This window comes from Callithrix jacchus, chromosome 12 (assembly GCF_049354715.1).
Source record: "Callithrix jacchus isolate 240 chromosome 12, calJac240_pri, whole genome shotgun sequence".
NCBI classification, from domain to species: Eukaryota; Metazoa; Chordata; class Mammalia; order Primates; family Cebidae; genus Callithrix; species Callithrix jacchus.
This window is the reverse complement of record NC_133513.1, coordinates 117,870,528-117,887,246: the sequence shown is the minus strand read 5'-3', so window position 1 is coordinate 117,887,246 and position 16,719 is coordinate 117,870,528. Positions and strand designations below refer to the sequence as shown.

Here is a 16,719-nt window from a genome sequence, read left to right as displayed (position 1 = left end):
GCACCCTCGTGTCGTCTCCAGGCCCCCTGTCTGTCACAGGTGGAGAAGGTGAACACAGGGGACGGAGGCTGTCCAAGGGGCTGGAGTGCCCATGGCTGTAAGTGCCACAGTGCAGCATCTGATCAAACTGCTGAAAGGACAGCAGCACAGATTCTCCCAGCTCCCCAGTGGGCGGCCACCACGATGAACAGTGCCTTTGCTTATTTCTGCACCGCACACCGTTTCAAAACTCAGACCCTGTATCAAAAGCCACTCTACCTTATCACCGTCTGCTACAAAAGACCACCCAGCCCTGTTCTTAGGGGTCCATTACATACGACACAGCGAATGCCCACACACTGCTCTTTGATTTGGAAAGAATACTCCGTTTACTTTGAAAAACAGAACAGAATGAGAATGTGGCCATCCGCTGGCAGGAAGGTGAATGAGTACATCCGGCTGGCACTGACCTGAACTTCCCGGTCCGCACCTGCAGCGCTCTCATTCCGCACCGCTGGGCACCGCCGACATCGCCCACGATATCGTCCCCAATCATGACGGCCTGTCAAGGCAGTGAAATATGCTCAGAAGTGATGTCAGGAGAGTTTTATTCCTGGGCCCCTTCATCTTCTATTTGACATAATAAATGGCTTGATTTGATGTTTAAAACCACCATCATACAAATTAAACAAGATAATATTGTCATCGTATTGATTAAAAGTCAACCCACCTGAACATATCTCACACTGCCCCTGGAGGCCATGGCTTTGAAAGGTATATATTTGTGCAATCTGAAATCAATCAGCAGACATAAAAGTGATTTGGCACCACAAGGACGCGTGGGGATGCTGAACGCTGCCTGGCCTCTGCTGAAGCACCGGCTGAATTTTACCTGACCCTAAAGACTCTGTAGCCTGGTTATTTGCCTTGGATTCTATGAAAGTGAAGCAAATCTCTGGCAAATCTTTATAAGTCTGGCTTTATATAGGTTTTGCTTTCAATGGTGAAGGTATTGCCTTAAAAAAATATATTATATAGCCGGGCTTGGTGGTTCACACCTGTAATCCCAGCACTTTGGGAGGCCAAAGTGGGCAGATCACAAGGTCAGGAGTTCAAGACCAGCCTGACCAACATGGTAAACCCATGTCTCTACTAAGAATGTAAAAATTAGCCAGGCGTGGTGGTATGCACCTGCAATCCAAGCTACTCAGGAGGCTGAGGCAGGAGAATTGCTTGAACCTGGGAGGTAGAGGTGGCAGTGAGCCAAGATGGCATCACTGCACTCCAGCCTGGAGGACAAAGCAAGACTCTGTCTTAAAAATAATAATAATAAGGCTGGGCGCGGTGGCTCACGCCTGTAATCCCAGCACTTTGGGAGGCCGAGGCGGGTGGATCACGAGGTCAAGAGATCGAGACCATCCTGGTCAACATGGTGAAACCCCGTCTCTACTAAAGATACGAAGAATTAGCTGGGCACGGTGGCGCGTGCCTGTAATCCCAGCTACTCAGGAAGCTGAGGCAGGAGAATTGCCTGAACCCAGGAGGCGGAGGTTGCGGTGAGGATCGCGCAATTGCACTCCAGCCTGGGTAACAAGAGCGAAACTCCATCTCAAAAAAAAAAAATACTAATACTAATAATAATATACAAACCAAAATACACACACACACACACAGATGAAATGCTCACAGCCTATCATTTTAAAAAGTAGCCTCTAAGATACACTCTCCCACTTGAAACACCCAGAAAACCAAACTATGAAACAACAGATTTCAGACACTGGACATGAAGCAGTGAAGGACAATGACTTCTGAGACGCAGGAAGCAAGCGAGGTGGCTCCTGCGACTGCCCCCAGTGTACTGCCTTTGACGCCTCCAGACTGTGGGCACGAGGGGATGGACTGAAGTGTGTCCCCCACAAATTCATATGAAAAAGAAGTGCTAGCCCACAGTGTGACTGTATTTGGAGGCAGGGCCTGTAAGGAGGTAATTAATTAAGGTTGAATGAGCTCAGAGAGGGTCCTGATCTGAAGGGACTGATGTCCTTATCAGAGGAAAAGGCACCAGAGTGCCCTCTCCATGCAAGCACAGAGGAGAGGCCATGGGAGGACACAGCAAGAAGGCGTCCGTCTGCAAGCTGGGGAGAGAGAGCCCTCGTCAGAAACTGGACTTGCCGGCACCCTGATCTCAGGCTTCACGCCTCCCGAACAGTGAGAAAAAAAGTTTCTGCTATTGTATGACAGTCTGAGCTGACTAATACAGAGGGAAATGGAGGTGGAACCCTGTAGGATCCCTGAATTGGGAAGACAGAGCTAGGACCCTGGGGAGACCCAGGAGCGGAGTCCACAGGACAGAGAATCAGAGAGGAGAAGGCTGCATGGAGAAAGAGCTGTGGAGATTGCGGAGGGTCCCCTCGGTACTCAGCAGACAGCTGCTTGTGCACGTAAGGGCGAAAACTCCCTGAGCCTGGGAAAGAACCACACCAAATAACTAGAGAAAACGGTGCCTGTGTCTCACACAGGACTGTGTATGTCCCTACCAGCCAGGCAGGGAAAGCTCACTCATGAAACACAGGGCATTGGGTAGGATCTCAGAAGCCGCTGGCTTTGCTGGTGAGGAATGATTCACCCAGGGCAACCCCTGCTCCGGTGCTGCCCCTAAATCTTAAAAGCAAGATCTGGAAGAATCAAATTGTTTCCAAGTAATTTAATTGCATCCTAGAACAATGTTTGAAATTATGGGCCCACAAAAATATCCAGAACCCAAAAAGAAGGTAAAATTGATCATATCTGGCACCCATTAAAAAAATGATCAGACATGCAAACAAGGAAAATATGCAGAAGGAGGAGAAAGATCAGGCCATCCAAACTGAGCCAGAGCTGACATAGATACGAGAATGAGCAGACAACAGCATTAAACTAGCCCTTGTAATTGTATTTCATAAGTTCCAAAAGTAGAGAAGTGGCAGATAAAAGAAAAAATCCAAATCAAGCTTCTAGAGATGAAAACTAAAATGTCAGAGATCAAAATTCACTGGGTGAGATCAGTGCCAGAAGAGATACTGCCGAGGAAAAGATTAATGAACTTGGAGACATGGCAATAGAAACTACCCAAAATAAAACAGGCAGAAAAATTATTTTAAACATGAACAGGCATCAGTGAGCTATGGCACAACTTTAAGCGGCCTGATTTACAAGCAATGAGAGTTCCTGAAAGTGAGATGAGCTGGGGCACAGTGGCTCACACCTATAATCCCAGCACTGTGGGAGGATCACTTGAGCCCAGGAGTCCAAGGCCAGCCCAGGCAACATGGCAAGACCCTGTCTCTACAAAAATTTTTTTTAAATTAGCCAGATGTGGTGGCTGAAGCCTGTAGTCCCAGCTACTTAAGAGACTGAGGAAGTGGAGGATCACTTGAGCCCAGGAGGTTGAGACTGCAGTGAACTGTGTTCGTGCCACTGCACTCCAGCCTGAGAGACAGAGCAAGACCCTGTCTCAAGATTAGAAAAAAAAAAAAGTGAGATGACAGAAGACACAAATATATTTGAAGAAATAGTGAATGAAAAGTTTCCAAACTTGATTAAAAATAACAAATCCGCAGACTCAATAGCCCAGTGAACACCAAACACAAGAAACATGAAGAAAACTGTATTAAGGCACATAATAATCAAATTGCTCAAAACCAGTAACAAGGAGAAAATCTCAAAAAACAGACAAAAAAGACACGTTATATACAGAGAAACAAAGATAAGACATTAGATTTCTTGTTGGAAACAATGCAAGTGAGAAGACTGTGGAGTGCTGTCTTTTAAGTAGTAAAAGAAAAAAATGCCCATCTCGAATTCTATACCCAGCAAAAATGTCTTTCCAAAACAAAGATGAACTAAAGATATTTCAGATATTGAAGTGGAAAGAATTCACCACCAAGAAATCTACCCTACAAGAAATGTAGAAGGAAGTCCTTCAGGTAAAGGGAAAATAACAACAGCTAGAAATACACATCTATACCAGAAAGGTGGCTTGTGGACATGTGCTGACCTTCTACCTGCTCACTTCCCTCCTCTGCTGGCTAATTCCTCCCAGGCCTTCAAGACTCACTTCTGGTGACCACTACCTTTCCTCCACCCCAGGCTGGGTTGTGTGGCCCTCCCAAAGCACTCTGTGATCACTCCCCGGTGCCACCCATGTCATACTGCAGTGTAGCAGACTCTGCTCATCCCATTCTTCCAGAAGTAGGAGCTCCTACGGGGCAAGGAATCTGGGCTGACAACTGACTAGGTTGACGCTTAGCAACAGTGTCTTGAGCGGATGTGTGCTCTGCACTATGGCATGGCCGGCTGTGTCTGGACACACTTATGAGGCACAAATAAGACTTCCCATTGGTCACCTACGTAGAGTGGAGGGAGTTGCACAGTCCATGCCGGTGTGGCCAAAACATCAGTCATTTGTGGGCCTTCTTTTGCCACATTAACATGTTATTGCTTAAATGGACTCATGCTCTCTCCCTTTTTTTTTTTTTTAACATAAATATATGTAATTTTAAAGAAAAAACAGCTGGGATTGGTAACTCACACCTGTAATCCCAGCACTTTGAGGGGCCAAGGTGGGTGGAAAATTAGCTGGGCATGGAGGGTGATGCACATGAATTGCTTGACCTTGAGGGGTTGAGGTTGCAGTGAGCCGAGATTGTGCCACTGTACTCCAGCCTTGGTGACAGAGTGAGATTCGGTCGCAAAAAAAAAAAAACAAAATAGTAATAATAATTTTAAAGAAAAACAACAACCAGCCTTTCTCTCTCCTCTACTCCAAAATCTGATTAAAAGCTTCAAAGTAGGCTGGGCATGGTAGTCCATGCCTGTAATCCCAGCACTGTGGGAGGCTGAGCAGGCAGATCACTTGATCCCAGGAGTTCCAGACCAGCCTGGGCAACATGGTGAAACTCTTTCTTTACTAAAAATACAAATACTAGATGCATGTGGTGGCGCATGCCTGTAGTCCCAGCCACCCAGGAGGCTGAGGCATGAGACTTGCTTGCGCCCAGGAGGTGAAGGCTGCAGTGAGCCAAGATTATAGGATTGTACTCCAGCCTGGGGGACACAGTAAGACCCTGCCTCAAAAATATAAATTAAAATAAAAACAAAAAGCTTCAAAATAGTTTCGGGGGAAGATGCTGCCAGTGGAAGGTTGGCCAGCACCATGGACATGAAATGTCAGATCTGCCCTCAGCATCAATCAGGGATTTCCCTGGTTGGGGACCAGACTTGAGCAACTGGACTCCAGTGACAGAGGAGTATCCTGAGATGACCGGAACAGGTGCTCTGAAACCACAGGTCTCGGCTGGACACCGCGGCTCACGCCTATAATCCCAGCACTCTGGGAGGCCAAGGCAGGTAGATCACCTGAGGTCATGAGTTCAAGACCAGCCTGACCGACATGGTGAAACCCTGTGTCTACTAAAAATACAAAAAATTAGCTGGGTGTGGTGGCCCACGCCTGTAGTCCCAGGACTCTGGGAGGCTGAGGCAGTGGATCGCCTGAGGTCAGGAGTTGAAGACCAGCCAATATTGTGAAACCCTTTGTCTACTAAAAACACAAAAAGATTAACCAGGCATGGTAGTCGATGCCTATCATCCCAGCTACTCAGGAGGCTGATGCAGGAGAATTGCTTGAACCCAGAGGTGGGGGTTTCAGTGAGCTGAGATTGTGCCACTGCACAGCAGCCTGGGCAACAAGAGCAAAACTCTGTCTCAAAAACAAACAAAGAAAAAAAAAAGAAGAGAAACTACAGGTCTCCTCACTGGAATTCAGATGCTAAGTGGGGCTAACTGACAAATACGCAAACCAAAATCAAGACAAAATGGAACAATGACTGTGAATGAGACCAGCCTGGGGACTCACGGAGTGTGGGGCCATCGATTTGGACTCTGCCTGCAAGGACTGGGTCCAGGTGGAATTTCCTCTCTATCTGGGGGAAGGGGCCTCAGACAGGGAGGTGGGCCTGATGTGGCCAGCAGATGCACAGACTCACTCCTGTGTCACGTTGAATTGGAGCAGTGGGGCGGAGATCCCAGCTCTGCTGTTTGCTGGTTGTGTAACCTTGGGCCAGCCTCCCATTCCATCTGTAAAATGGGTATAACTGGTTTAAACCAAATCATCGCAGTGAAGCACCCAGCACAGGGCCAGGACGTATAAGTTATCTAAACACGTTAAAAAGGAAACAGAAACGTGAGGAAATGTTTTGTTGAGGAAATTCCCTCAACGTCAGAGAGGCTCCACGGCCTGCAGCAGGCGACCTCGCTCTGGTCACTTGATACCTTTGCACTGGGCCTTTGCCGGCCCGGCCAGGCAGTGGGAGCACAGTATGAATCAGACAGATAGGGGCCCAGCCCTTTCGGAGGTCATGACAAGTACTGAAGACAGATGTTAATCAGATAATTTCACAGTCTCATCATCAGGGCCTGTGATAACGCAGAGGCGGCTGTGAGGCCCAACCTCATGCCCCACTGGGCTTGGGGCGATCAGGAAAGGCTTCCCAGAGGAAGTGAGGTTTTGAGCTTTGATCTGATAGGCAAAAGGGACCAACCAGGCTGGAGGGCATGGGTGAGAGGTGGGACACGCCCAACAGGGAAGACCACACGTGTGCTTACTCTCCATCTCCCCAGCAGTCACCAGGGCAGGCCATGCTGTGAGTTCCACAAAGCACAAATAAGCCTGAAGCCACTGTCCTGGGAACTGCCTCCCAAACAGGCCTTTAGATAACCAAGGAACCACCAGCAGCCGTGAGAAAGGACGAAGACAGAGCCGGTGAGGTCCCGAGGCCAGGGGGATAGTTTCGGGTGAACATGGAGCTTTTCTGCCACTCAGGATGGACTTGTCACGTATTATAGTCAGGCAGAGGCCAGAGGGGCCTCCCTCAGAGAAGCCACAGGGGACGGTGGCACTGGAGGCGAGGGCAATTTTGCTGAGAATTCTGCTGATCACTGGTAGCACAAGCCACTGCGAGACATGAGGTGCTTGAAATAAAGCCTCGTCTTCCTGGTGCGGTGCCCTGTTCTTCATGCTTTCCACGGAGTCTCTGATCCTTCCTCCACCCACCCCTGTGCCTCCCAGAGTGTGTCGTGCACACGGGTGACATACTATTTGACTCCAGGCAGAGCAAGGACATACATTTTAATGTCATCATGTGGTCTTTATTTTTAGATTAATCTATTATGGTAAGTGAGAGATTTGGTTTTCCATTTATAGGAGTGATCAAAAGTTCCTTTTAAAATACATTTATTTAAGTAATAAAATGAATCAATTTTAGGAAATGTGAAGTAAATAGAGCTAGTGGCAAGTACCCAGATATGGTAAAAATACCCAGATATGGTAACAATTCCAAGTGTTTTTTCCAGAATGACTGATGCTGGGGAGATGCTGCCAAATCCGAATGAGGTTTTTTTCTGTCAATCAAACCAGCACCTGGCCAGGGAAGAACAGCCAGTTGCACCACGTGCTCCCTGGAGTGGGACCAGCACTAGCATCCACTGCAGCCATACAGGGTGCTTTAAGGGTCTGGCAAAGCCAGAGCTGCCCAGGCAGTCCCCACGGCTCCTGGCATCCGGCAGCAAGACTAACCATAGCCCCCGTATTCAAGTCTCCTCTGCCCTTCTCAAGGAGTTGTCTTAAAACTATAAAGTCAGGCTGGGTGTGGTGGCTCATGTCTGCAATCCCAGCACTTTGGGAGGCTGAGGCGGGTGGATCACGAGGTCAGGAGTTCAAGACCAGCCTGGTCAACATAGTGAAACCCCATCTCTACTAAAGATACAAAAAATTGGCCAGGCCTGTGGCACATGCCTATAATCCTGGCTACTCAGGAGGCTGAGGCAGGATAATCGCTTGACCCCAGGAGGCGGAGGTTTCAGTGAACTGAGATCACCCCATTGCACTCCAGCCTGGGTAACAGAGCGAGGCTCTGTCTCAAAGAAAAAACAAAAGAAACTGTGAGGTCACTGGTGAACATTTACAGTACTCCAACTCAGGACCATGTCCACTGCGGCCAGAGGCTCCAGGGCCATCCTGCTAGAAGGTTCCCTGGAAATGGAATGGGTTTTCCAACTATTACATGTCATCCTACACCTCCATGCTTCTGGGGAAAAGTGTGTGCATGCTCCTCCCCCAGAAACAACCAGACAGCATAAATGTTTCCCTCCCAGAATAGAGACTCTCGGTTCCTCCTGGGCCAGGACATTTGTGGATGTGGCCCGTGGAGATGGGACAGGAGGAACGTGGTCCCTCGGAGGAAGAGCTCTCATGCAGGAACAGCGTGGAGGTTCTGCAGGATAATGTGAGGCTGCATCCAGGCAGAGCTCCGGGAAGCTGTCCGGGAGCCAGGCACAGGCTGGGGGCCGGGACGCCGGGGCCAGTGGGGTGTGCAGCTGCCCGGAGCAGTGATGCCTGTCTGGGCCAGCTTGTGGGCTCTGCATAGCAAAGTGTGCTCAGGACCCCGGGGGATTCCCAGATTTACTACCGGTGAAGGGCAATAATCACGCAAAGAGGAGCAATTATTGCCAAATCATTTAGGATTTAAAAAAATCACGGGCAAGAAGATAGAGGTCAGGAGGTGCGCTATCAGGGGAAATAAAAATACTCCACCTGCCAGGCCTGGCTTCACTTCCTTTCAGACATGACATGGTGGGGGCGTGAGATGGAGAAAAAATGGAAGGTCGGATCCCCAGAACCCAGATTCCAGAGAGTCGGAGGGAGGCGCCACAGTCCCGAGGCAGGTTTCCCGGGTCAGATTCCACATCAGTCATTCCTCCCTCCTCCCTCGCCTGTACCCCTGGTCTCCTCTTCACTGTCCTAGGTGCTGAAGGGAAACCTCATCTAACAGGAAGTGATGCTTTGGGCTGCAAACTTCCAGTGCCGATGAGCTTCCACAGTTCACAAATACTTTCCTATCCCAGGCTCTGCCCGGAGAATTAGGGTGGGAAGAGCAGGGCTAGGTGGTGAGGGTGGAGCAAGCTCAGTATCTCTATCTGTAGCCCCAGGGAGCACATATCCCCCCCGAAGACGCCTTGAGATGACGGCTCACTCTAGGACGAGCCCTGGACCCAGGCCCCAAAGGAACCCAGGCTCCCACAGAGACCTGGAGACAGTGTGACGCTGAGTGATTTCCACTGTGGCCTGACACCTTCATAGGGAACAAGACTAATAGCAAAACTCAAAGACTGCTTTTTTAAAAAGCCAGAAATCATGGCGTTGGTAAGTAGGACACGGGCAAACAAGCATTCCTGTATGCAGCAGATGAGGAAGGCGAGCGGACACACCTTTCTGAAACAGAAATAAGCAATATGCATCACAGCAACCCGACCACATCACCAGGATCTGCAGCAAAGAATCAGAAATGTACAAGAGGGTGTACACGCAAGATGTGTTCATCAGGGTTATGCACAAGAGCGAAATTGGAAGCAGCCTCATCTCCATCAATAGGGAATGGCCAAGAACGTCACGGGAGGGTGAAGAGTGGAATGCTATGCAGCCATGAAAACTGCTTTGTTAAAGTGCTTTAATAAGCACAAAGCACTAAAAAAGAATAAGATCATGTCATTTGCAGCAGCAGGGATGGAGCTGGAGGCCATTATCCTAAACAAACTAATGCAGGAACAGGAAACCAAAGATCACGTGTTCTCATTTATAAGTGGGAGCTAAACACTGAATATACATGGAGGCAAAGTGGGCAGCAACAGACACCAGGGCCTACTTGAGGGTGGAGGGTGGAGGAGGGAGAGGATTGATAACCTGCCCTATCAGGTACTATGCTTATTATCTGGGTGATGAAATAATCCACACCCGAAACCTCCAAGACACACAATGTACCTATATCACAAACCTGCACACGTAGCCCTGAACCTAAAATATAAGTTAAAAAAACAATTGTTCCCAATAGGATATTAAGGGGGAAACTCAGATTTCAAATAGCAGATACAAGATTATCCCAATTTTGTATTAAAAATGTATATATAGACGTGAAAAATTGGCAAGATCAAGCATGATTTGTGTTATTCTAGGCTGGTGGAATGATGAGTGCTTTCTTTTTTTCTTGTACTTTTCTGAATTTTTCCTAGCTCCTTTAATGAGCATGAGTTGCTTCATAATCAGATTTTTTAAATACTTGTGTTTTGAGAAGAAAATAAAATCTACTAAAAAAAAAAGGATCCAGGGAAGGAAAAGCCTGAAGGAAAACTAATCCATGAGATCTCACAGCACCTTATGACCAGGACACATCACAAAGACGATGCCGGGGCACAAGTTCCTGTAACTCCCATCAGTTTCAGATCCACAGCTGCGGGGCTAGGTGACAGGTGCCAGGCATCAGTGGATGGACAGAATTTCCAATTCAAACCAGGGCTGCAGGAGGGCTGACCCCCTCCTGGGCCCACTCTTTCAGGGCAGGAAGTGGGCACCGCCCAGCAGGCCAGCCTGCTCCCAGTCAGGAGCTAAGTAGAGACATCCCCACACTGATATTCAAAGAAAATGCCCACAGCCAGGAGACGGGGCTCAGCCAAAAGAGTTCCCGGGGAGGCCTCAATGGGGGAGGGAGGCCGCAGCAGAAAGAACTAGCCCAGAGTGGCTCCTATGTGGATGGACATGCACTCCCCACCCACCAGCCTCCCCACTAGGGGTACAGACTGGCCCCAGATCCTATAGTTAGGACTAATACCCTGAGAACCAGGGAACGAGACAGTAGGGCAACATCCAGCTTTCATGGCCAGGCTTCCGGATAAGCCTGCAAACCTCACCCCCATTTTTCACAGCAGGTCCTGAGGGCGCAGCCATGAGGATTACAGCAGCCTCTGCCTACCCTCCTCACCTGAAATCCTGCCTCACGTGATTTTCTACAGTTTGTATTCTGCCAGCAATATGTATTGCGATATTTTTCAAAATAGAAAATGATACTGCATTCCTAAATATGTCTTTCAAACTTCATTCACAGAACCTAAGATGTTCTGCTGCACCGCTGGCCCTCCTTGAGAGCTGGGCCATGACAAAGAGCACTGAGCAGGACTGGAAGATGAGGGTTTGCAGCCTAGCCGCGCTCCTCAGTGGCAAGATAACCTTGGTTCCGACCTGGACTTCTCAGGACCATTCTCAATGCTGCGGCTCTCCCCAGGACACATCTGGCAATGTCTAGAGACAGTTTTGGTTTTGCAGCTTGGGAAGGGGATGGTCCTATGCAGTGGGTGGATGCTGGGATGCTGCTTGGCACCCTCTAACGCACAGGACATCCCCTCACCACAGAATCACCCAACCCAAAAACATCAAGTGTCGAGGTTGAGAAATCCTGGGGTTTTTTCGGTTGTTTTTTTGAGACAGGGTCTTAGTCTTTTGTCCAGGCTGGAGAACAGTGGTCCCATCTCAGCTCACTGCAATCCCCACCTGCCAGCGATTCTCATGCCTCAGCTTCCCCAGCAGCTGGGACCACGGCGGGTGCCAGCCACCACGCCCGGCTCATTTTGTACCCAGGCTGGTCTCTAACTCCTGGGCTCAAGTGATCCACCCGCCTCAGCCTCCCAAAGTGTTGGGATTACAGGTATGAGCCACCGCGCCCAGCCTGAGAAATCCTGTCTTCACCTCACGGTGGGAATGCGAGCAGCTATGACCTGGTATTTGAGGTCCTCCATCTCTAAGCCTCAGGCTCCTCACCTGTGAAATGAACCCCTCCAGACCAGGCTCCTCGGCTGCCACATATAAGTAAGCGCTCTGGTTTAAACAGTCTTAATCTCCACTAAACCCGCACAATGTACAACCCACGGAACTTCTGATGAGGGAAAACTGCCAAAACCTTCATATCACTTGGGCATTCGTATGAAGCTATAAAGCCGCCCACTGATTCAGAAGCTTAAACGGTGAGAATGAGATATTTCTAAAAGTAACCTTTAAGGTTTGTTACTCTTTGCCTTCTTACTGAATCCTAGAAAGGGCCAGGTTGCCTCTAAGAGGGTCGAATAGCGTAATACCAGCAATCTGTGATTTCTGGGCTACTGAGGAAAGGTTAAAATGAAAATTGGATTTGGGGAGTTCTATCTATTCCAAGTGCAGACTGAAAACTCAGCAGCAAGAAGCAGGTCAGGATGTTGGGAAGCAGCATTGATCAAGGGAAATGACGGGTGATAACTTTATTGATTAAAGCAGCTTGAAAAATGTAAGGTTTGCCACAGCCTGGCAATTTGGCAGCAAGAGAGCTCCTCGCAGGCATTTTTCATTACACATAAAAAAGCGAGGAACAGAGAATTATTACCCTGTGCATAAGATACAGTTCATTTGAAATGGCCTTATCTTAGCAGCCACGGTGACCCATCAGGAATCCACAGCCCCCCTCCCTTCCGGATGCACTGCCCCAGCATCCGAAAATGACAAACCCATATTCACCAGACCCCCATGAGGGCTCTACTTTGTGGGTTGGGGTGACCTGAATCCCATTCAAAACGTAAAGGATGCTGACTGTGAAACCGAAAATGCCCAGAAGGAAAAGGCAGGGAGATCCCCCAAGGTCGGACCACCCAAATATCACCAACAAGGCATCTGGATAGCCGGTTCCTTCCGCTCTTCTTTTGTTCTTTTTTTTTTTTGATACAGGGTCTTGCTCTGTTGCCCAAGTTGAAGAGCAGTAGTGCAATCTCAGCTCACCGCAACCTCAACCTCCTGGGCTAAAGCAATCTGCCCACCTCAGCACCCCCAAGTAGCTGGGACCATGGACAAATGCCACCACATCCAGCTATTTTGTATTTTTTGTAGAGACGGAGTTTTGTCGTGTTGCCCAGGCTGGTCTCAAACTTCCGGGCTCAAGTGATCTGCCCACCTCGACCTCCCTAAGAGTGGGATTACAGGCGTGAGTCACTGCGCCCAGCCAGGTCTTATTTTCCAGGCAGTGGCAGGGTTTTGTTTTGGTTTTGGTTTTGGGTTGGGGGAAGGGTGCTGTTTGAACTGGTTGTGATCATACCACTTATATTATTTTTTGAGATGGAGTCTCACTGTGTCACCCAGGCTAGAGTGAAGCAGCGTGATCTCAGCTCACTGTAACCTCTGCCTCCTGGTTTCAAGTGATTCTCCTGTCTCAGCCTCCTGAGTAGCTGGGATTACATGTGCCTGCCACCACACCCAGCTAATTTTTTATATGTTTAGTAGAGATGGGGTTTTGTCATGTCAGCTAGGCTGGTCTCAAACACCTGACCTCAGGTGATCTGCCCTCCTTGGCCTTCCAAAGTGCTGGGATTACGGGTGTGAGCCACCACACCTGGCCTAGTTATATAATTTTAAATACTGATTTTTAAACTCAGATTATAGCATTCGCCTTTCTCTCTATATATAAATTATTTTTGAGAATTTATTGTCTCTTAAATTCATCATATGAATGGAATATAAATATATACATAGTTGTTTATTTTTTTAATGAAAAGATAAGCTATAATATTTACAAAAATGGCTACCTACGAGATAGGTAAAAACAAAATAGAAGGAAAAGAACAGAAGTTATAGACTTTCTTTTTTTTTTCTTGAGACAGAGTCTTGCTCTGTCGCCAGGCTGGAGTACAGTGGCATGATCTTGACAACTCCGCCTCCCAGGTTCAAGCCTCCTGCCTCAGCCTCCCGAGTAGCTGGGACTACAGGCACCTGCCACCACATCCGAATAATTTTTCTTTGTATTTTTAGTAGATACAGGGTTTCACCATGTTAGCCAGGATGGTCTCGATCTCCTGACCTCGTGATCTGCCCGCCTCAGCCTCCCAAAGTGTTGGGATTACAGGTGCCAGCCACCGAGCCGGGCCAGAAGGTAGACTTTCCTGAATGTGCCTTGCTTTGTGGCTTTGATTTCAGAATCATATAAATATTTTACGTAACTACAAAACAAATGTAAATGTTAAACCAATTCCCTAAACATTAAAATGAAAATGAATTCAAAGAGTGTCCACTTGGGGAAATACCACCCAGAAAAAAGAATGATTCCTGGCAGCTTTAAATACAGTATTTTGGTAATAAACCTCTAGAGCAGGATGTCCAATCTTTTGGCTTCCCTGGGCCATATTAGAAGAAATGTCTTGGGCCACACATAAAATATGCTAATGATAGTTGATGAGCTTAAAATAAATTGCCAAAAAATCTCTAAATTTCAGAAAGTTTACGATTTTGTGGTGGGCTGCATTCAAAGCCATCCTGGGCTGCAGGTGACCCAGAGGCCACAGGTTGGAGAAACTTGCTCTGGAAGAATATGCTGTAAATTACAGGAAGAAAAGAACTGTCAAAAAAAGAAATCTTAACCAGTACCAGCCATCAGTTTTATTTATTATTATTATTTTTCGAGACAGAGTTTCACTCTGTTGCCCACACTGGAGTGCAGTGGAGCAATCTCAGCTCACGGCAACCTCCACCTCCCAGGTTTCAGTGAATCTCCTGCCTCAGCCTCCAGAGTAGCTGGTATTACAGGCATGCGCTACCAAGACTGGCCACTTTTAAAAATATTTTCAGTAGAGATGGGGTTTTGCTATGTTGGCCAGGCTGGTCTCGAACTGCTGGTCTCAGATGATCCGCCTGCCTTGACCTCCCAAAGTGCTGGGATTACAGGCGTGAGCCACCAGGCACAGCCCAGCACTCAGTTTTACCACGTTCAGTATTTAGTCATCACATTACTGAGTGTCACAGCACAGGACTCTCGTGTCATTCTCAGTGCTGTGCTGTACTGTACTGTGTGGGGACGGGCTGGCGGTGTCAAGCTTCTTCCACACAGCAAAACATTTTGGACATTCGTGACTTGTGTGGGTACTAGAGACTAAAGCAAATGGCTGATGATGGTCTTCTTGAGAACCAGGATTTTTGACGTGTTAAATGAAAATACAAGATTGGTAAAATGAAAAAAAACCCAAGGCCTGAATCTCAATCAGAAATTTCAGTATGAACTCAAGATGTGCTTCATGTTTAAATCCATTTTCCCCCAAGTCTTATCAACTGAAAGGGCTTAATGATGACTGAACTCGTAGCAATGAGAATCATCACTATCTCAACGATGGCTTCTAAAGAGTATTTTCTACTAAAAGTTAAGCATGGCTCCTTATTAGGATGGTGAATTCCAGGTCTAGGGCAGGAAATGCATGAGACAGGTCTGAAACATTCTGTTCTAACAGAGAGTAAAGAACTGGACCACTGGGCCAGGTCAAAAGGATCCAAACAGCAACTCAAGGAAGCTCCCATTAGTCAGAGATGAAATAACTTGAAGATCAGTAACACAGGATTTGCACTGGACCTAACACATCAATCATTTTTAAATCTACTGATGTCGAATGATAGGTGTATTTTAAAATCTCATTTGTCACCTTGGGAGGATGCTGGAGAATCAACTCATTTTTAAAAACTAATAAATAAAGGGAAAGGAACAAGAATTTATCTAGCATTTCCAATATGAACCTCAGGGTATCAAAGAGTTGATGAAGAGCCTTCCTGTGTAGAAGTAATCCAGGGAATAAAGGAAGGAGGAAAGACAGCAACCAGACGTCACCATTTCGCAACTATGAGTGAATTAATGGAATCAGGCCCTGGTCATTAACAGCTGCTAACCCCACAGAAGGAGGTAACTGGACATTCTGCACCTTCTCGTGGAGGAAAATAACATCACCTGTCGAGTAGTCTTGTGAAAAAGAAACAACCTGTCTTTGATCAAGCTTCTAAATCTAACCACCAAAAGAAGAAACAGAGAGAACAGAGGAGCATGTCAGAAGCTACCACTGAGATGCAATCAACAAAATCCAGACCATGGGAAACTTGACAGGACAAACCACCCAGTTTCCTTCTTCAGAAAGTTTCAAGAAAAACAAAAGGTGGAGGGGAAGTGAGAGGGTCAGGGGATCAGTAGGTGAAAAGACACTTGAGAATCACACTGACCAATCACAACGGAAGGACTTCATGCGGATCCTGAGTCAAACACATTGTAACCGGCATGTAACATTTACAAGATAAGCAGGGAAAGTGAACAATGATTGAGTATTTCATGCTATTGAGGAATTGTTGTTTTATTTAGTAATAATACTAAATAATGGTATTATCTATGCCTTTAAAAAGAATCTCTTTTAGACATATGAAGAAATATTTAAAGATGAAAAAAAATGGGCTCGGCACGGTGGCTCATGCCAGAAATCCAAACATTTTAGAAGGCCAAGGCAGGCAGATCATCTGAGATCAGGAGTTCGAAACCAGCCTGACCAACATGGTGAAACCCCATCTCTACTAAAAAATACATAATTAGCTGGGCATGGAGGTGCATGCCTGGAATCCCAGCTACTTGGGAGGCTGAGGCAGGAGAATCACTTGAACCCAGAAGCAGAGGTTGCAGTGAGCAAAGATCGCGTCAGCCTGGGCAACAAGCATAAAACTCCATCTCAAAAAAAGAAAGAAAATAAAGAAAGAAAAGGCCAGGCGCGATGGCTCGAGCCCGTAATCCCAGCACTTTGGGAGGCCGAGGCGGGTGGATCACGAGGTCAAAAGATCGAGACCATCCTGGTCAACATGGTGAAACCCCGTCTCTACTAAAAATACAAAAAATTAGCTGGGCATGGTGGCGCGTGCCTGTAATCCCAGCTACTCAGGAGGCTGAGGCAGGAGAATTGCCTGAACCCAGGAGGCGGAGGTTGCAGTGAGCCGAGATCGCGCCATTGCACTCCAGCCTGGATTACAAGAGCAAAACTCCGTCTCATAAAAAGAAAGAAAGAAAGAAA

General features: G+C 47.4%; 1 protein-coding gene across 5 annotated transcripts in view; it reads right to left on the bottom strand.

Annotated features, from left to right (window-relative positions):
- LHPP (phospholysine phosphohistidine inorganic pyrophosphate phosphatase) overlaps nt 1-16,719 on the bottom strand; it is a 145,011-nt gene that overhangs the window by 87,287 nt on the left and 41,005 nt on the right. For 3 of the 5 annotated variants that reach the window (XR_013525171.1, XR_013525172.1, XM_002756691.5), the window contains one exon: nt 450-541. Coding sequence is in view for 3 of the 5 variants with exons in the window: in XM_002756691.5 (XP_002756737.1) it covers nt 450-541 (92 nt within the window). In the remaining 2 variants the exon portion in view is untranslated. Of the gene's footprint in view, nt 1-449; nt 542-568; nt 771-13,650; nt 14,229-16,719 lie in introns of those variants that run through there. The other 2 variants (XM_054243439.2, XM_017963247.4) reach the window with 2 other exon arrangements.